The 14,860-nt window shown below is 38.1% G+C and overlaps 1 protein-coding gene across 2 annotated transcripts; it reads right to left on the bottom strand.

The window, feature by feature from the left end:
• Positions 1-319: 319 nt before the first annotated feature.
• Positions 320-14,416, bottom strand: morc2 (MORC family CW-type zinc finger 2). Of its 2 annotated transcripts, XM_088335934.1 has the most exons (28): positions 14,355-14,416; positions 13,773-13,895; positions 11,889-11,942; positions 11,772-11,806; positions 11,634-11,702; positions 11,424-11,514; positions 11,227-11,335; positions 10,890-11,049; positions 10,694-10,805; positions 10,059-10,184; positions 9,901-9,980; positions 9,738-9,820; positions 9,568-9,653; positions 9,342-9,482; positions 9,114-9,268; positions 7,411-7,539; positions 7,234-7,339; positions 7,003-7,135; positions 6,851-6,937; positions 6,448-6,681; positions 6,145-6,384; positions 5,840-5,914; positions 5,457-5,562; positions 5,189-5,327; positions 4,947-5,114; positions 4,615-4,708; positions 1,255-1,443; positions 320-1,158 (listed from the first exon to the last, which is right to left on the bottom strand). In XM_088335934.1, the coding sequence occupies exons 2-28, from the start codon at positions 13,838-13,840 to the stop codon at positions 1,090-1,092; spliced, it is 3,138 nt and encodes a 1,045-aa protein (XP_088192060.1). In that variant the 5' UTR covers positions 13,841-13,895; positions 14,355-14,416; the 3' UTR covers positions 320-1,089. The 2 variants fall into 2 exon arrangements, with proteins under 2 accessions (XP_088192060.1, XP_088192061.1); XM_088335935.1 differs by lacking the exon at positions 5,840-5,914.
• Between the last annotated feature and the right edge of the window lie 444 nt (positions 14,417-14,860).

The following is a 14,860-nucleotide window of genomic DNA, read 5'->3' as shown; positions in this document are numbered from 1 at the left end:
GCTGCTAAGCTGTGTGGCACTGTTTTTAGTTCGCATGAGACAGTACAGTGCGGTCTAGTGGTCAAATATTACACACTGCAGCTTTAAGATAATAATAGAAAAAAACGGGTTTAGGCTCAGGTCGAACATTACAAGCACATATGAAAACAAATCAATTATTTTCTTTGAATAAACACTTCAAATTTGCATGCCCTTGCCAACCTAGAAATTAAAACATAATGCATATGTACTGTCTAATAACCATCATCACATTTTGTTAGTACTGAGCGAAATTTGCACTTTTCCCACCCTTTATTTTAGCATCAAGAATTGACGCATGTAGTGTGGAACCAGTTTTATTGTTTAAGCTTTTTGAAAAATATTAAACTGTGTGACTGAGTCATGCAGTTGAATGAAAATTGTCTTGACAAGATAAAGTAGGTTCACACAGAAAAGGTAAAGAGCACTAGTACTCTAGTGTCTACCAGATTTTTTTTTTCTTTAAAAAAACAAAACACAGAAAAACAAACAAGCAGAACAGTCATTGCATTGCAGTTTACAGATAAAATCTAGTGTGGATTTCTTAGCGTTTTGAACAACGTTTGCAGGTCTAGACGGTCAGGAATGGACCCAAGACCAAGCGAGATGCTTGTGTATACAAAAATAATACCAACACACAGCAACACTAAGGAGTACGGCCTGGTAAAACTAAACTCTTAACACTTGGTATTTTACCACCGGACAGTGGCACAAAAAAAGACCTACTGTTTCTCACTGCCTTAGTTGAATGAATAGGGACAGAAAACAAATTTGAACCTGTAAAGTATAAATCAAGATAGCTTGGCTTTTACAATTTATTAACAAGTACGGTATAGTTTAATAAAAAGACTAAAACAAAATCCACATGCTAGATGAATGCAAATAATATAAAACAGAAATAAAAAGAAAATGCCAGTACTGAGTAATCTTACTGCAAATTTAAGTTGTTTTTTTTTAAAAAAGGGGGAGATTTTTTTACCCATGACATTCCCCTAATATTGATTTGACACTCAATTCGGAAAACCCGAGGAGGTCGTTTGATGTGCATGTTCTTTTTGTGTAGATATCAGCTTAATCTCCTTTGGTGAGAAGGTCCTCAATGTACGCATCAAGTTCATCATCTGTGTTGATATCAATATCCTAAGTTTGTGGATAGAAATAAATACTGCTTTAGATTGATGCTCATTTTCAAGACAAAATGAAATTAATACATAATCCATCAATGAGCTTTCCAACCTCTTGGACTTTTTGCAGAAGTGAAACAATGTTGGTTCGCAGTTTTTGAAGTTTCTCATCTGCTTCCTTCAGTTTCATCTCTGTGCTGTTACTTTTTTCTTCCACAGCTTTGGCCTTGGCATCTGCTCTGCTTTGGTAAGAGTTGCACAGCGACTGGAGACCTGATTCGTATTGCTGGAAATACTCTTTCTGAAGTATGTAGGAGAAACACAAGAACACCATTTGGGTTATTACTGGAGCATCACAACGTACAGTACAGTTTTAATATTTGAAGTCTTTGAAGGCCAATAAAAATGGACTGTTGATTTAGGAATTCACTGCCACTGGCCATATGATGTATTAGGGCCAGTGATTCTCAACATGTGTTCCCTTTTAAACAGAAAATAGAGACATAAAATCAGGAAATACTGAGAATAACATTTATAGCATCTACATTAAGATGCATTCTTTTTGTGGTTTTTCGTTTTCTCTCTCAAATACACCACTTTGAGTCACAAATTTGTAAAAACATTTCTCAGAAATTTGTATTTTTTATGGTTCAATTTTAAAAGACAGTCGTACCTCTACACACGATCTTAATTTGTTCTGCGATCATGCCCATAGCTTCAATTGCTTGAGTAACGAGCAAATATTTCCGTTACGAAATAATAAAACACTAATATTCCCGCTCCCAAACTGGGAGTGGGGGGTGTGAGGAGTGATGGTGCACGACTTTTGATGATACGTGAGCACTTACTACACACACTTATAATTAAAGTTTCTGTAACTTTAAATAAAATTAAACATACAATTTTATTTATACATCACTTTAATTTTTTTTTTTTTTTTTTAACTTTTTCAGTTTTCATGTATTACTTTCTTTTGCCCCTTTAGCTGGACTTGCAATGCTATCACTTTCTACTTGTCTTTGGAAACTAAACTTGATTTGTCTCTGGCACCCATTCAAAATCTTAGGCAAGGGTCATTCTGAAACTCGTCGCATACAATGTTTCAAAACGTTCATATCATTGACAAAAACAATCCAATTCAATTCTATTTAATTAAAGAGAGCTGTCACATAATCAGTTGCCACTTTTTCTGGATGTTTTTCCCCACTGAAAGCAGCAGCTCCTTTCCACTTAGCCAGCACCTGTCTGATCTAATTTGTAGAAACCAGCATGTCATTTTTTTCAGTCTTAGCTGCTTTTTTGCAACGAAAATATAACCTCCCTCGGAAATTATTGCAGCACAGCATTGCGTAAATTCTTCTGCGACTTTGTGATCAGCACTTGCTGCTTCCCGATTATACTTCTTGGCTTAATGACTCACACGGACACCAAGCTTCTAATTTTCAATTATTTCTTTCTTCATTTCAATTGTCATCATTGTCCTCTTTTTCAGACTCCTTGCTGGGTTCCTTTCCGGAACGCATGGCTAAGGTCACAAAAAGCCGATGCTATAAAATGTGATGAAAGAGATGCAATGAAAACAAACTTGCTGTGGAATACAGGTACTCTACAGGTATAACCAAGGGTGTGGAATCAGGTGCATGATGGCGAGAGGCGCATGCGCAAACTGGACAGGGCTGATGGGATCTAGCAATCTGGAGCGGTCTCTAATGGCAGACTATTGAACTGGATTTTTGTGATTAAAAAATGTTTTTTAAAAACTTGTGTACTGAGATTTCTGTGTGTAGAGGTGCTTGTATAAAGAGGTACCACTATAGTTCATTCTCATATGTTTAGATTTGGTTTTGTTTGACCCTCGTGGCATGCACTTTTTTTCTTTTGGTGACTCAATGTCAGTGTGCATTATTTGGATGTGAACTTGTGAACATTTATGAATATTTTTTTACATTTTAACCACGCAACATGTTCGATGGCATCCGACCTATCTACACGTATGTGGATCTCAATTTATTTATTTACGCCCTAAACGTGTAAACAGCGAACATCGGACGACCAAGTTTTTTTTCCCGCAGATTCTTTGTAGACTCATCTTTTGACTTGTTCATTCCAGCTAAAATGAGAAGCCCTCATATACACAGAGTTGCTGTGCGATGATCGTGGTCCATCACACTATCGCTCTCTTCCATTGTGAATAAGACATTGCTACTATGTGGTCCATAATTGAATGCGGTAACGGGGCTGCTGATATAGGCAATGGCATACAAAGTTGGGCCAGGGTCCAGCAGTATCGGAGGCACAAAGTGACCAGACACTTCATGTGATGGAGACGAGACTTTTTTTCCATTTTTGGATCGCCAAATGGTTTGTCACGTCTTCTCCACATCATCTTGCACTATCGGGTCACCCGGATTCTCCTTCATGTCTTCTTCCCCCATATCGTCGTCAGAAACCTCTTATGTTTGTCCCCCTTCTATCAAACAATCAGGTTCAAAATCCTCAATGGATTAGAGCCGTCAGAGGGAAAAAAAATACTCTGCTTCAGATTTTCCCTTAATAACCAAATGCAGTGCTTCATCAGATGAGTATTTCCTTTGCATCCTGCCCAAGTCAGTTTTGGTAGGTAATTGTAACTAGGTTGAGTTAGCCCCCTAGGTCACTATCCAATTGGATTCAAACAGCTGGTCAATAATAGTTGATAGTCGAAAAAGTTTTCATTTGAATGTTTTTTCCCACCAATCAATCAGTTGTTTATCTTTGAAGCAGTGCAGGGTGAACACACCCAGAAGTTATTTGGCTGTGCCAAGACGCACACAAGCAATTCAAGGTTACAACACTTGATTTTGCAACCACAAGGTAGAAAGCATGACAATTGTTTTGCATTGCAAAAGAATTGTCGCACCATGATGCGCCACTGTGTGCAATATTAGCGTCATGGGACCTGCAATCAGTGGTTTGCAGGCACAATTATTATTATATTAGGGATTTGGCACCACTCAATGAAAACTTTACTTTGCATATGATTGACTACACAGCACTAAAGAGAAAAATACCAAAATCCCGGAAAATGCGTTGCAATACTGTACACCATGATAGGTCAAAAGATTATAAATTATAATGGATGTCTAAACGTCCAAATAATGTACATAGCACGATTTGTGTATAGTATGTGGTTGGCTCCCAAATGCAATAACAAATCTATCACAGCACAATTCATTTTGAATTCCACATTTTCTTCCAACCCATGGGAAATTTGAGCTCCCAAGTGCACTCTTTTTGTGCTATCTCTTTGATTGAAAATATAAAAGGCATGAAAATGAACGTGTGTACCTGCATGCCGCAAGGGTTAATTTAACCCACATATGAAAAACAATCCTCATAACATATGGCTGTAATACACAGTTGTAAGCATATACGGTTCAAGTTTGTAATGTTTTATGGTGCCACAATGCTGTGCACTGCAGTTTTATCTCACCAGAGGAAAAGCCACTAACTCCTCTGCCGTCATGCCGTTGACATCATCTTTAGGAATCCGGAAAGCAGGTGGGAAGAAGTACCGCAGCATAGTCCTAAAAAAAGCGCATCATACTATTATTTTACACACTAATCAAACACACAATAAATATACAAAGTTGGCTTTAGACTGGCATTAAACGATGTCTTTATGCTCAGTAATTGGTAAAGCCAAAACAAATGATCCTAGAAATTCTTTATATGCATGTTTTTAATTGTAACACATGAGAATTACAAATGAACACAACTACATAAAGCTATGTTGCAATCATTTTCATGATTGATGGGACTTACCTCAACATTGTGACAAGGCTATCGGTCACCTCTCTCCTGGTGCCGGGTTGTGTGGTATCTGGCTCCATTGCTGCAGACACTCTTTCCGTTTCCTGCTGAGTGTCAGGTGTTTGGGAGATGGGAGACGGTGGTCGCATCAGCCGGACTTCATCACTGCCCTTAAACACCCTTTGTAGACAGACACAATCCATCAATCCCATAAAATTAAAAATAAATGCAGTAATTTGGGATAGAAATTTCACCATCTGTCCTTTGGGGTGGATCGAGGCACATAGTCAAACTTGATTTTCCAGCGAACTTTCTGTCTGCTGGTCTCAACCGCAATCACTTTTCCTGTAAACCACTCCTTATTCACACGGACTTCAACTTGCAGTCCCTTATCTTCGAAAAACAAAAATAACAACACATTTTTAAGCCAACACATATGAATTGGACTAGACATTAGTATCTCTAATCCCTTGCCCCAACGATGAGCATTCATAGAGAAAGGTTATCTACTCAATTTGATACCTTTCTGGGCATTCTTTATTTCATACTCCGGGTCCTGCTCTTGCGTTTTCACTGTAGCCTTTTCTGGCACTTTATCAAATGCTTTTTCAGGTGTCTTCTCTGGTGCCTGCAGAAACAAAAGTCTCAAAACTGTCAACTTTCGAACAACGCAATTGAATGGAAAGAAAAGGGTTCAAATCCCTTTTAGTGAAAGCCGTAAAGGTGATAAGAAGGCAAGTTATTGGCTAAACAAATTTTCAGTACGGAGCAAAGATGACAATATTTTCTCCATTTTGAGAGGATAAAAGAATAAGATTTCACTGTTAAATCACACCAGAGATTGAAAAAACAGACACAAGCCATCTTTAAAAGCAGCAGGAAGACAGCAAGGTGAGCAAAGCTACCTTAGATTTAGCAACAGGGATCTGGCGGGGAGGAGTAGCAACTCCTTTCTTTCCGGGTTGTGATTGTGTGTTAACCTGTTCGGTCAACAGCAGATAGGCTTTGTGAGATTCTGTGACTTAAACAATTTTTTTTTTTACTTTGCTACTCTTCAGGAAGAAAATAATACTGAGGGAGACTAAGCAGTAAGCAATAGATCCATGAAACAAAAAATGGTATGATAAGACAGTTGGTGCAGTTAAGCAAGCATGTGCAGGCACGTCTGATTTGGCCACTTCTCATTCTTGTAACATTTACTGACGTTTACCTCGTCTAATTTGCCGCGTTTGGTAACTGGTGGTTTCTCCATCACTTTGCCCCGGCTTGTAGATGCAGTGGCCATCTTTGACTTTTTGGTCTGGGGTTCTTCATCTTCACTGTCCCCACTTTCTTTTTCTTCTTCTTCTTCTTCATCCTCCTCATCATCTTCCTCCTCCTCACTGTCTTCCTCAATTATTCTCTTACGTTGTCCAACAGCTGCAGATTTGGCTGATGCCTTAGTGAGTGACTACAAAAAAATAAATGTTTCTTTCCAGTTCAGAATTTTCCACCAGTATGACGAGTCTCTTACCCTTGAAGTGCGGGTTGGTGTTGGTGTTTTGGAAGAAGCCTTGGCTGTGGATTTGAGTGCAGGTGATTTTACCGTCGCTTTTGATCTGGTTTCCTTAGGTGGAGGGGGGGCGGGAGTTCGGGTGGGCCGCTGAGGGTAAGTGCGAGGTGGTGGGGCGCTTTGTGGAGTTTTGAGGTGAGCTGGAAGCGGGGGCGAGCGGGGGCGTGTCAGAAACCTCTCTGAAGACCGACTCGGCTTTGTTGGTGGGGAGAAAAAAGCAAAATTGAAGAAAAAAGCAACAGTGCCAAATAATGAAAAGTAATCGTTACTGGAGTAAAAAAATAAAATAATAGACATGTCTGTTTGTGTGTGCACCTGGCAGCCATTTGACAATAATAAGAAAAAAATAATTAAGGACATGCACCTTTGTGGGGCTCTCTGTTGAAGGCTTTGTGCTCACATCCATGGGCAGCTTTTTTATATCCGCCGCAGATTTGATTGTAGTGGTTTTCTGAGGAGTTTGAAACTTGTGTTAGGCTGGAAAGTTTGAGATATTAATAGTAATTAATAAGTAACCTGCAACGCCTCCAATTTATCCTGTTGCTGTTTGATTTTTTCCGCAAGTTCTTTTTGTTTGTCCTCAGCACTCTGCTTCTCTTTTTTCAGTACTCCACAAGGTAAATTGGGTTTCTTTTCAGCGGCGTTACATCTGTTGATGACAATTTATCTTTTGTTATTGGACCTCTTAGACTTGTACATGATGTACTTCCTGTGTTGATTAACTATAATATGTTTGCATATTTATACCTATCCTGTGTGCTATCAGGGTTCATAAGACAAACCCAACTATCCGGGTAGCGTTTGTCAACAGCATCCATCTGGAATGGCAACGTTCTCCATTTTAAGCATTTATCTAGAAGCACAACCCATAAAATCACCACAAGTAAATGTTTGGATGTATTAATTTACATGTGTGGGACTTACCACACTGAATGGTAGTTGGGATCTCCATGGCTCGACGTCGTTTATACCTCGTCTCTGATGATGGAGGTGCAGCCCAACTAGCAGACAAGTAGCCAAATTCATCCCAGAACTTCACTATGCCTTTCTGAGCTGAATCACACAAAACACACTCAGCATTTAAGATGGTATACAGGAACAATCAAAACACTTGTTTTCCAGACCGTTTCAAGTAAGAAACATGTTACCTAGTGTTTATTATGTTTGTGTATTGTAATGCTAAATGTAATTCACCCTGGTCATCCTGAAAGGGGGATTACCCCTTGTGAGGTCCTTTCTCAAGGTTTCTCCCTTCCTCACGCTAAGGTTTTGAGTTGTTCCTTGCCCGCATGTTGTTTTAAAATCAGGTAATTGTGTCATTGTAATCCAGTGCAGTCCTTTAATATATAAATAAATGTGACTTGACGTGACTTGAATACTCAACTCTTGAGTAGTCATCGATACCATTAGTATGAATTAAAAACTTATACACAAGTGGGGCTTAAAGGGAGAGCCAATTTTGCAAGCTTTGTGGAGAAAAGGGCGCCATGGTGCACATTCTGTCAGGGTGTAAGGTAGCTATCACCCAAGGAAGATACAGGTGGCACCACTGTAAAGTGCTCATGACCCTTGCTTACAACTTCGAGCAGGAGCAATACATGAAACGGTACCTACAAGGGAAAATAACGCCATCTATCATTTTCCCCCCCGAGAATGACAAAAGCCAACGACCACTATTACAAAAAGAAGCAACCTATTACCGGAGGCCCTATCATGGGAATGGAAGGTAGACCCGGAGAGAAGACTGCAATTTCTTCAGGTTTCCAGATGTCCCTAGGGCTAGTTGTGGTAACGTGGTCCGAAGAGGCAAAGAAAATCATCCTCATAAAACTGAGAGAACCATGGGAAGAGGGTTGGAAGGAAGGATTATAAAGAAAGAGAGTCAAATATAAGGACCTCTTGCATGGCTGTAGTGGATAGGATGGCAAGTGTGGTTGTTCCCAGTGTGGTGGATGCTCACAGTCATGGGAGTGAAAGGAAAATAGCAGCTTGCAGGATGAAGGAGGCAGCAAAAAGAACCTCTTGCTGGTTATGGAGCAGGCCAAATTGTGAATTTCCCTGCGGGATGAATAAAGTATCTATCTATCTGTTTATCTATCTATCTAGGAAGGAGCTTAGCTAGAAGCCAGGAGAAGGAGATCAGCAGGGATTTGGCCATCACCGGCCCAACAATAGGAATGGGTTGTGGTTCAGGGTAGAAACACCTGATGATCTTGGTAGCCAGCTGAAGATATCAAATCGTCCTGACCAAAGCTAAATACACCAAAAGTGAATAGAGTATAGGCATCTTTCCTGCATGAACTGGCACTTAACTTTTAGCTAAAAGGGGGGAAAAAATATCATTGTTTGAATATTTAGAAATGTGTTTTTAATTAAAGATTCTTTAAAAATATATATTGGTTTAGATGTATTCGTAATCTCCCAGAGTGAATGATAAAAAAATATTATTTTTTTTAAATGTTTTTTTTTTTACATTTTACAGTTTTGAAAGGATTATTTTAATATAAATTGGTCATCGATTACAGCCCCAATTCCTATATGACATAGAATAAACCGTCTTACAATGGGTAATATATGTTACATTATAGTAATCATTTTTAAGATTATAACTGTCGGCTGTTCCTTACCTATGTTTGTATCCTTCCAATACTGAGCGAGATGTTCCCCCATGGACTTCAGCAAGTGTCGATATTCCTTTGCATCTGCAAAGTCTTGCTTGTTGTGTGTAGGCTCGAGAACTAAATATGGGACATCCACCACGCCAACAACACCACCACAAGCCCTATTTTAGAAATAAAACAAACAACTCTTTCATCATAATTTCCTTGATCATCATCAGTGAGCACAATACTTACATGCCTCCATCCAGCTGAGGACCAGTCTTTTCGTACATCTTGATGAGACGGGAGCAGTTGTAAACAAACATCCCATCCAAGTCTCTCTGTTCAATGTTGACTCCAAATATAAAATTCAGCTCCTTGGGCTCCTTTAATGCTCTGATAAATGTGGAAGATGAATGTATATTCTTAATCCCATAGAGGAACCTTCTGTTTATACACATATACGGATTGTGTATTATACTTCTGTTTTGACTCTAGAATTATTTTCTTCATGTCAGCATCCCGTCTGAGCATCATGGCGGAATCCTGGACCTTCCTCAGCATCGTCTGAAAATCAGGAAGGGGCGACAGGGATTTCTATCAGCTTCTTACTCAAAATGAACTGAATGAGTGACCTACTGTTTAACTTACTCGAGAATCTTTTGAAAGATCATCTCCAAGTCTTGACTCCATTTCTATACGCTTACTTTCTGCTTCTCTGGCTTTCTCCTCGGCTTAAATTAGTGATAAAAAATAAACCAAGTCAATTCCAGAGGTGATGGAGCAAAAACAAGGACCCGAATCATCAATTTACCAATCTTAGCAAGGTGATCTGCTTTCTTGACTTCCTGTTCAGCGCGGGTTTTAAAACGGGTTGATGAGTACTTATAAACTCTATAAACATGGTCAATAAAACAGTAAGACAAACATGTTTTGTGGCACAGGGTTTTAAAAGTGTGTGCGTAACATTACCGTGGCTTATAAAGGCAGCAGGATAACCTTTTGGTTCTCACTTTATGCCCTTGGATAAAAATCCTCATGCGGGGGTCAATGTACAGTACAGCAGCGTATGCTCGAAACGATCTCCTCTCTGGTTTCCTGTAAGCAAAAGAAAGTTGACATTTACTCATCAGATTTATTATGTTGGGCATGATCTACATTCTCAATAATATTAGTGATGTTTCAATCAAATATAGGTTAAACACTCATTAAAACATCTTACATTAGTACTCGGTACATTTCTTCTTGTACCTACTGAAGTGAGTTATATTTTGAATGCAATTATATAATGCACAGAAAATTATTTTGCAAATTGTTGAGAAGCCAGTTATAAAACAATAGCATTTTTATATACATCACTGAATTGATTATTTATCTTATTTGTAATTCAAGTGCCTACCTAGCTAATTTGGAAAAAAAAAAAGAAAAAAAAAAAATCAAGACAACTTATCATGATTCTACCTGGAAAGTAGGGGGCAGCCAGAGTATTTGGACCAAAATGTTGATGAACGACCAAAGCCAAAATGCAAACCACCCAAAGGCGGGACCATTGTGGAGTCACCAACTTGCTTTCAGTTTTGATCAAGCGAAAATCACAATTGACTCACACTCCTTCACCAAACCCTCCAGCCATCAAGATGTCCTGGTGATCGGTTTCTACATCCAGCTCGGGTTCGGAGTTGTCCATCAGCTTTAGATTATAGATAACCACCAGGGTACCTTATCAGATCAAGAATGAGACCATCAAGACACATCTGATGTGTTAGGTACTCAGAAATACAGTATTTACTAACACCTACTTACCACTTGTACTTTCAATTTTTTTGAACTGCTCCATCAACTCTTGAACACTTTTAAAAGGGGAGTATTTGAATATCAACTCTGTCTCAGTGGTGTATTTCTCTGGGTCGGACGTCAGTGGCTCTTTAGTTAACAAATCCCAGGACGGAAGAGGCACAATAACCTAAGGATTTATCAACAGTTCAGAATCAACAGATATGTCGCATCATCTTAAGATCTCATAATACAAAGTAGGGAAATATAGCAAACTAATCATATATGAATATTATCTCACGCTTACGACTCTGGCAGAAAAAATATTGCAGTCACCGAATAAAATACAATTTTTCGTTGATCTTACCTCATCAAGACCTTCCTCTTCATGGAATGTCCTCGATAAAAAAAGGCAAGTTAGACTGTTGCCTTTTTTTGTAAAAAGGATAAAGTCTTTACCAATCCGCATGGATCCCCTAACAGAAGACACGTCCAATAAAAAGATCAAAATAAAAAACAACAATCACACATAAAACTTGTTTGCGAAAGATTTTTGGATCTTACGATTTCAGTCCATTTCCGTATTGGCCAATTTGTGTTGAATCTGGAGATCTTTTACTTGACTTTCCAAACTGAATGACATGGGTTGCCTCGTCTAACAAAATAACACAACTTATAATGTAAAAACTTGTTTGGGATGCAAATAAAAAAAACTACATATAAAATACTTAACTAAAAACAATTGTCAAAGTCAGTGAGTAAAGTATTTCTTACTTGGTTCCATTCCAGTGCCATCATCAAGAAAACACAGCATGTAGCCGCCCCGCAGCTCTTGTCTTTTTTCTGTCGACAATTTATAAAAGGTGTTTAGTGAAAACATTGACATTTCAGTAAAATCAATGTTAAAAGTACCTGTGTAAATGTCAATTCGTGTGGCATTGGCATCTCTGTGCAATGAAAAAAATCACTTGATTACAAAATAGACACCTGTATTTTTGTAATGACTATGAAATAATGTAACATAAATACCTGGAATTGTCCACAAGTTCTGCCAAAGCTCCAAATAAGAACTCGTGTGTTGTCCTACAAAATATCATTCGAATTAGTTTATATAAAAATTGAGGCAAACGATTAGTCATTGAATTTTGGTCGTAAGTACTGGACGCCCCAAAAATATTCTATTTTTCTATGAAAACAAATATTTTTTGTTGTCATACAAAAGCGAGAATGCTTCAATGGAATTGTGAAATTTGGATAAATATGGAAGAAAAAATATACTATGAAAGGAATTGAAAAATGTTCAATTTTAAACTATTCAGAAAGTCCCATGTATTAAAAGACTTCCGATGTCATGAACAAAACATGAAAATGAATGGAACTCAAATTATCATTTTTTTAGGAACATACCACTAGAACCTGTCTTTAAATTTAATGCAGTTGTCCAATTAAGTATATAGAGATGCATGCAATTACTTTTACGAAAAACAAACCTGAACTTAACTAAAAAACACCTAAAACATAGTTGCTTAAAAAGTTAAAGGTGGTGTTCGTAGCTTCAAAATAGTGTACGGGCTGATGCCATCTTCTGGCTGAAATCATAGACGCTCCTTTGGATGCACGTGCAAGTATGCGAAATTCTTAGACGCACTCAAGTAAATTCTTCTGTTTTCATTATTTTGGGAGTTTTGTTTGGTATTTTTACTGTATTTAAAAGTCCTTTCCCTATTTTCAGCACTTTCATGCTAGAACAAAAGAAAACTGCCATTACGCGAGTGTAATCACTCTTTTTACCCCAAAACCCCCTGTCTACTTTACTCTAACAAAATGCACTTTGATAGAAGATAGAAGCAGATAGGCGGGGTGGGAAAAATTTTGAACTCGGCTGGGCATTGTTCAAATGTACTTAGTGGAGAAAATAATTACTTTTAAACTTTGAAAGGACACCTCGAATTACGCACCCCGCCTATGATTTTCAAAAGAACTAACATTAATTAAAACTGCTAATCTGGTTAAAATTGATGGTCGCATGGATTCCAGTCTGATTTAACAGATAATTACAAAAAAATTTCAAGAATCAGTTACCAAGTTAAAGTTGCGCTAGGGCTAGATCCAACAAGACAACCACCCAAAACTCAAATTTTAATAGATAAACCTGCATGTAGAGTAGCAAGTACAATGTTCTGGAATGGACATATCAGTCCCCAGACCAGAATATTATTGACAATCTAGTGTGGTTTGATCTGAAGTGAGCTTTCCATGATGGGAAAATATTAAACCGTGCTGAATTGGCAGAGTTTGATTAAGAGAAATGGTCGAAATACCTTCAACCATAATCCAGACCCTCATTGGAAGTTATAAGAACAATTTAGGGAATGCCTTTTAGTGCAAAAGAGGAATCCATTTAATGATTTGTTTTTCTGTTGGGGTGCACACTTTTTTACATCTGCCTACTTTTGTTTGAGTAATTATTGCACAGAGTTAATCCTATAAATCTTATTTCACTACTCAAATATGACAGTGTTTGTCTGCCTTACTGAAAATTCAAACTGGAAAAGCTGATGATTATAAAAGGAAAACCTTGACAATGATCAGAGATTCCCAAAGTTTGTCACATGACTGATGTAGGATTTGTTTACAACTTAAAACGAGAGTATGTTTTGTCCAAAAATGACTGACAAAAATTATGTTGCATTTTCATGATGTATTGGAGATATGTTGGAAAAGTAAAAAGCTGCATAGTTTAGTAAAAAAAAGAATGGGCTCAATTGTAGGGAGTCTTTCATTTTTAAGTAAAGAAATTTGAAGATATAGAGCTGTTTTTATTCTACTACACAGGGCCCAGTAATGCATTATGTAATTACCGCGTCTCTGTTCTGGAAAACAACTGTGAACTGCCATTGTAACTACACTTACGAATTTGTATGCAGATATTCGAAGGTAAGTTGCGCCCTGCTCAAGTTGCTGTAGCTCGAGTAGGCCATGACCTCCCAACTAGCCTCTCGGTGACCACAGATAAATACTCCACAGGTATATGTCCTGTAGTAAAAAAAGAAGTACAATAAGAAATGATTATTCACTGACATGACTAAATTCCCTTAATAAAAAGAGTTAAACACATTTGACCATTCAGTATAAAATGGAGGGAGATTATCGTTATGGTTATGGGACACTGCATGATTGGTACACATTTTTATAAGCTTAGTGAACAGAAGACGTCGCCATGTAATTATCTTAGACATCAAAGGAGCGTACACTAAAACAAACGCATGTAATGTTAGCTTGCATGTGAGATGGGGCTAACACAGTTCTACATTGTTTTTGAAGTGGCTGTAGCGTTGCAGCTAATCTTAGCTTTAATGGCGGCCTGTATCAACACGATTATACATCACTGCCACTTTTGACCTGTCGTGTCAACATATTCATGGACAACAAATAATTTTTTGAAACAATTAATTTATTTTTGATAAAGCGTTCTGTAGGCAAGTTCGTGCTTACCGGACAATTCCAGGTTAGCTTCCTCCTGGCCTGCAAAGCCACGCCTCTATTCTTCTTCGTCAATTTCCTTACGAAAGGTTAAGAGATTGAGAAATTTGCTTCCCCTTCAGTTTTGGAGTTGAAAAACTTTCATAATGCACAAATGCTTATTTGCCAGATTATCCCAGTTACGTGTTTATTTTTTCAGGGATTTATTTCCGTAACTCCCTCTCCTTTGTGAGTCAAGTCAAGTCATGTTTATTTGTATAGCCCTTAATCACAAAGAGTCTCAAAGGGCTGTACAGATTATTGCAAACCACGGACTATTATTACACCACCTGATCTAAAACCTACATGAGGGCAAGGGAAAAACTCAAAAAACCTCAACATGAGGAAAACGAAAAAATCTTGAGAAGGGACCGCACATGAGGTAATCCCCCTTCCAGGATGACCAGGCTGCAATGGATGTTGAAATAACAAATAATACGCAGATATTGTCAACATGGTTCGCGCCCCGGCCGAGTCAT

The sequence above is a fragment of the Urocampus carinirostris genome, chromosome 5 (assembly GCF_059441175.1).
Source record: "Urocampus carinirostris isolate Australia breed hairy pipefish chromosome 5, RoL_Ucar_1.0, whole genome shotgun sequence".
Taxonomy (NCBI): domain Eukaryota; kingdom Metazoa; phylum Chordata; class Actinopteri; order Syngnathiformes; family Syngnathidae; genus Urocampus; species Urocampus carinirostris.
This window is presented reverse-complemented; position numbering and strand designations above follow the sequence as displayed.

What these genes read in the sequence shown, in the direction of transcription:
- morc2 (XM_088335934.1), bottom strand. Translation starts at nt 13,840, where the DNA reads ATGGCCTACTCGAGCTACAGCAACTTGAGCAGGGCGCAACTTACCTTC. An exon ending in CACCAACCCGCACTTCAAGG is followed by an intron (nt 6,385 to 6,447) that starts GTAAGAGACTCG and finishes ATTTTTTTGTAG; the next exon opens with TCACTCACTAAGGCATCAGC. An exon ending in TTCTGCAAAAAGTCCAAGAG is followed by an intron (nt 1,159 to 1,254) that starts GTTGGAAAGCTC and finishes CCACAAACTTAG; the next exon opens with GATATTGATATCAACACAGA.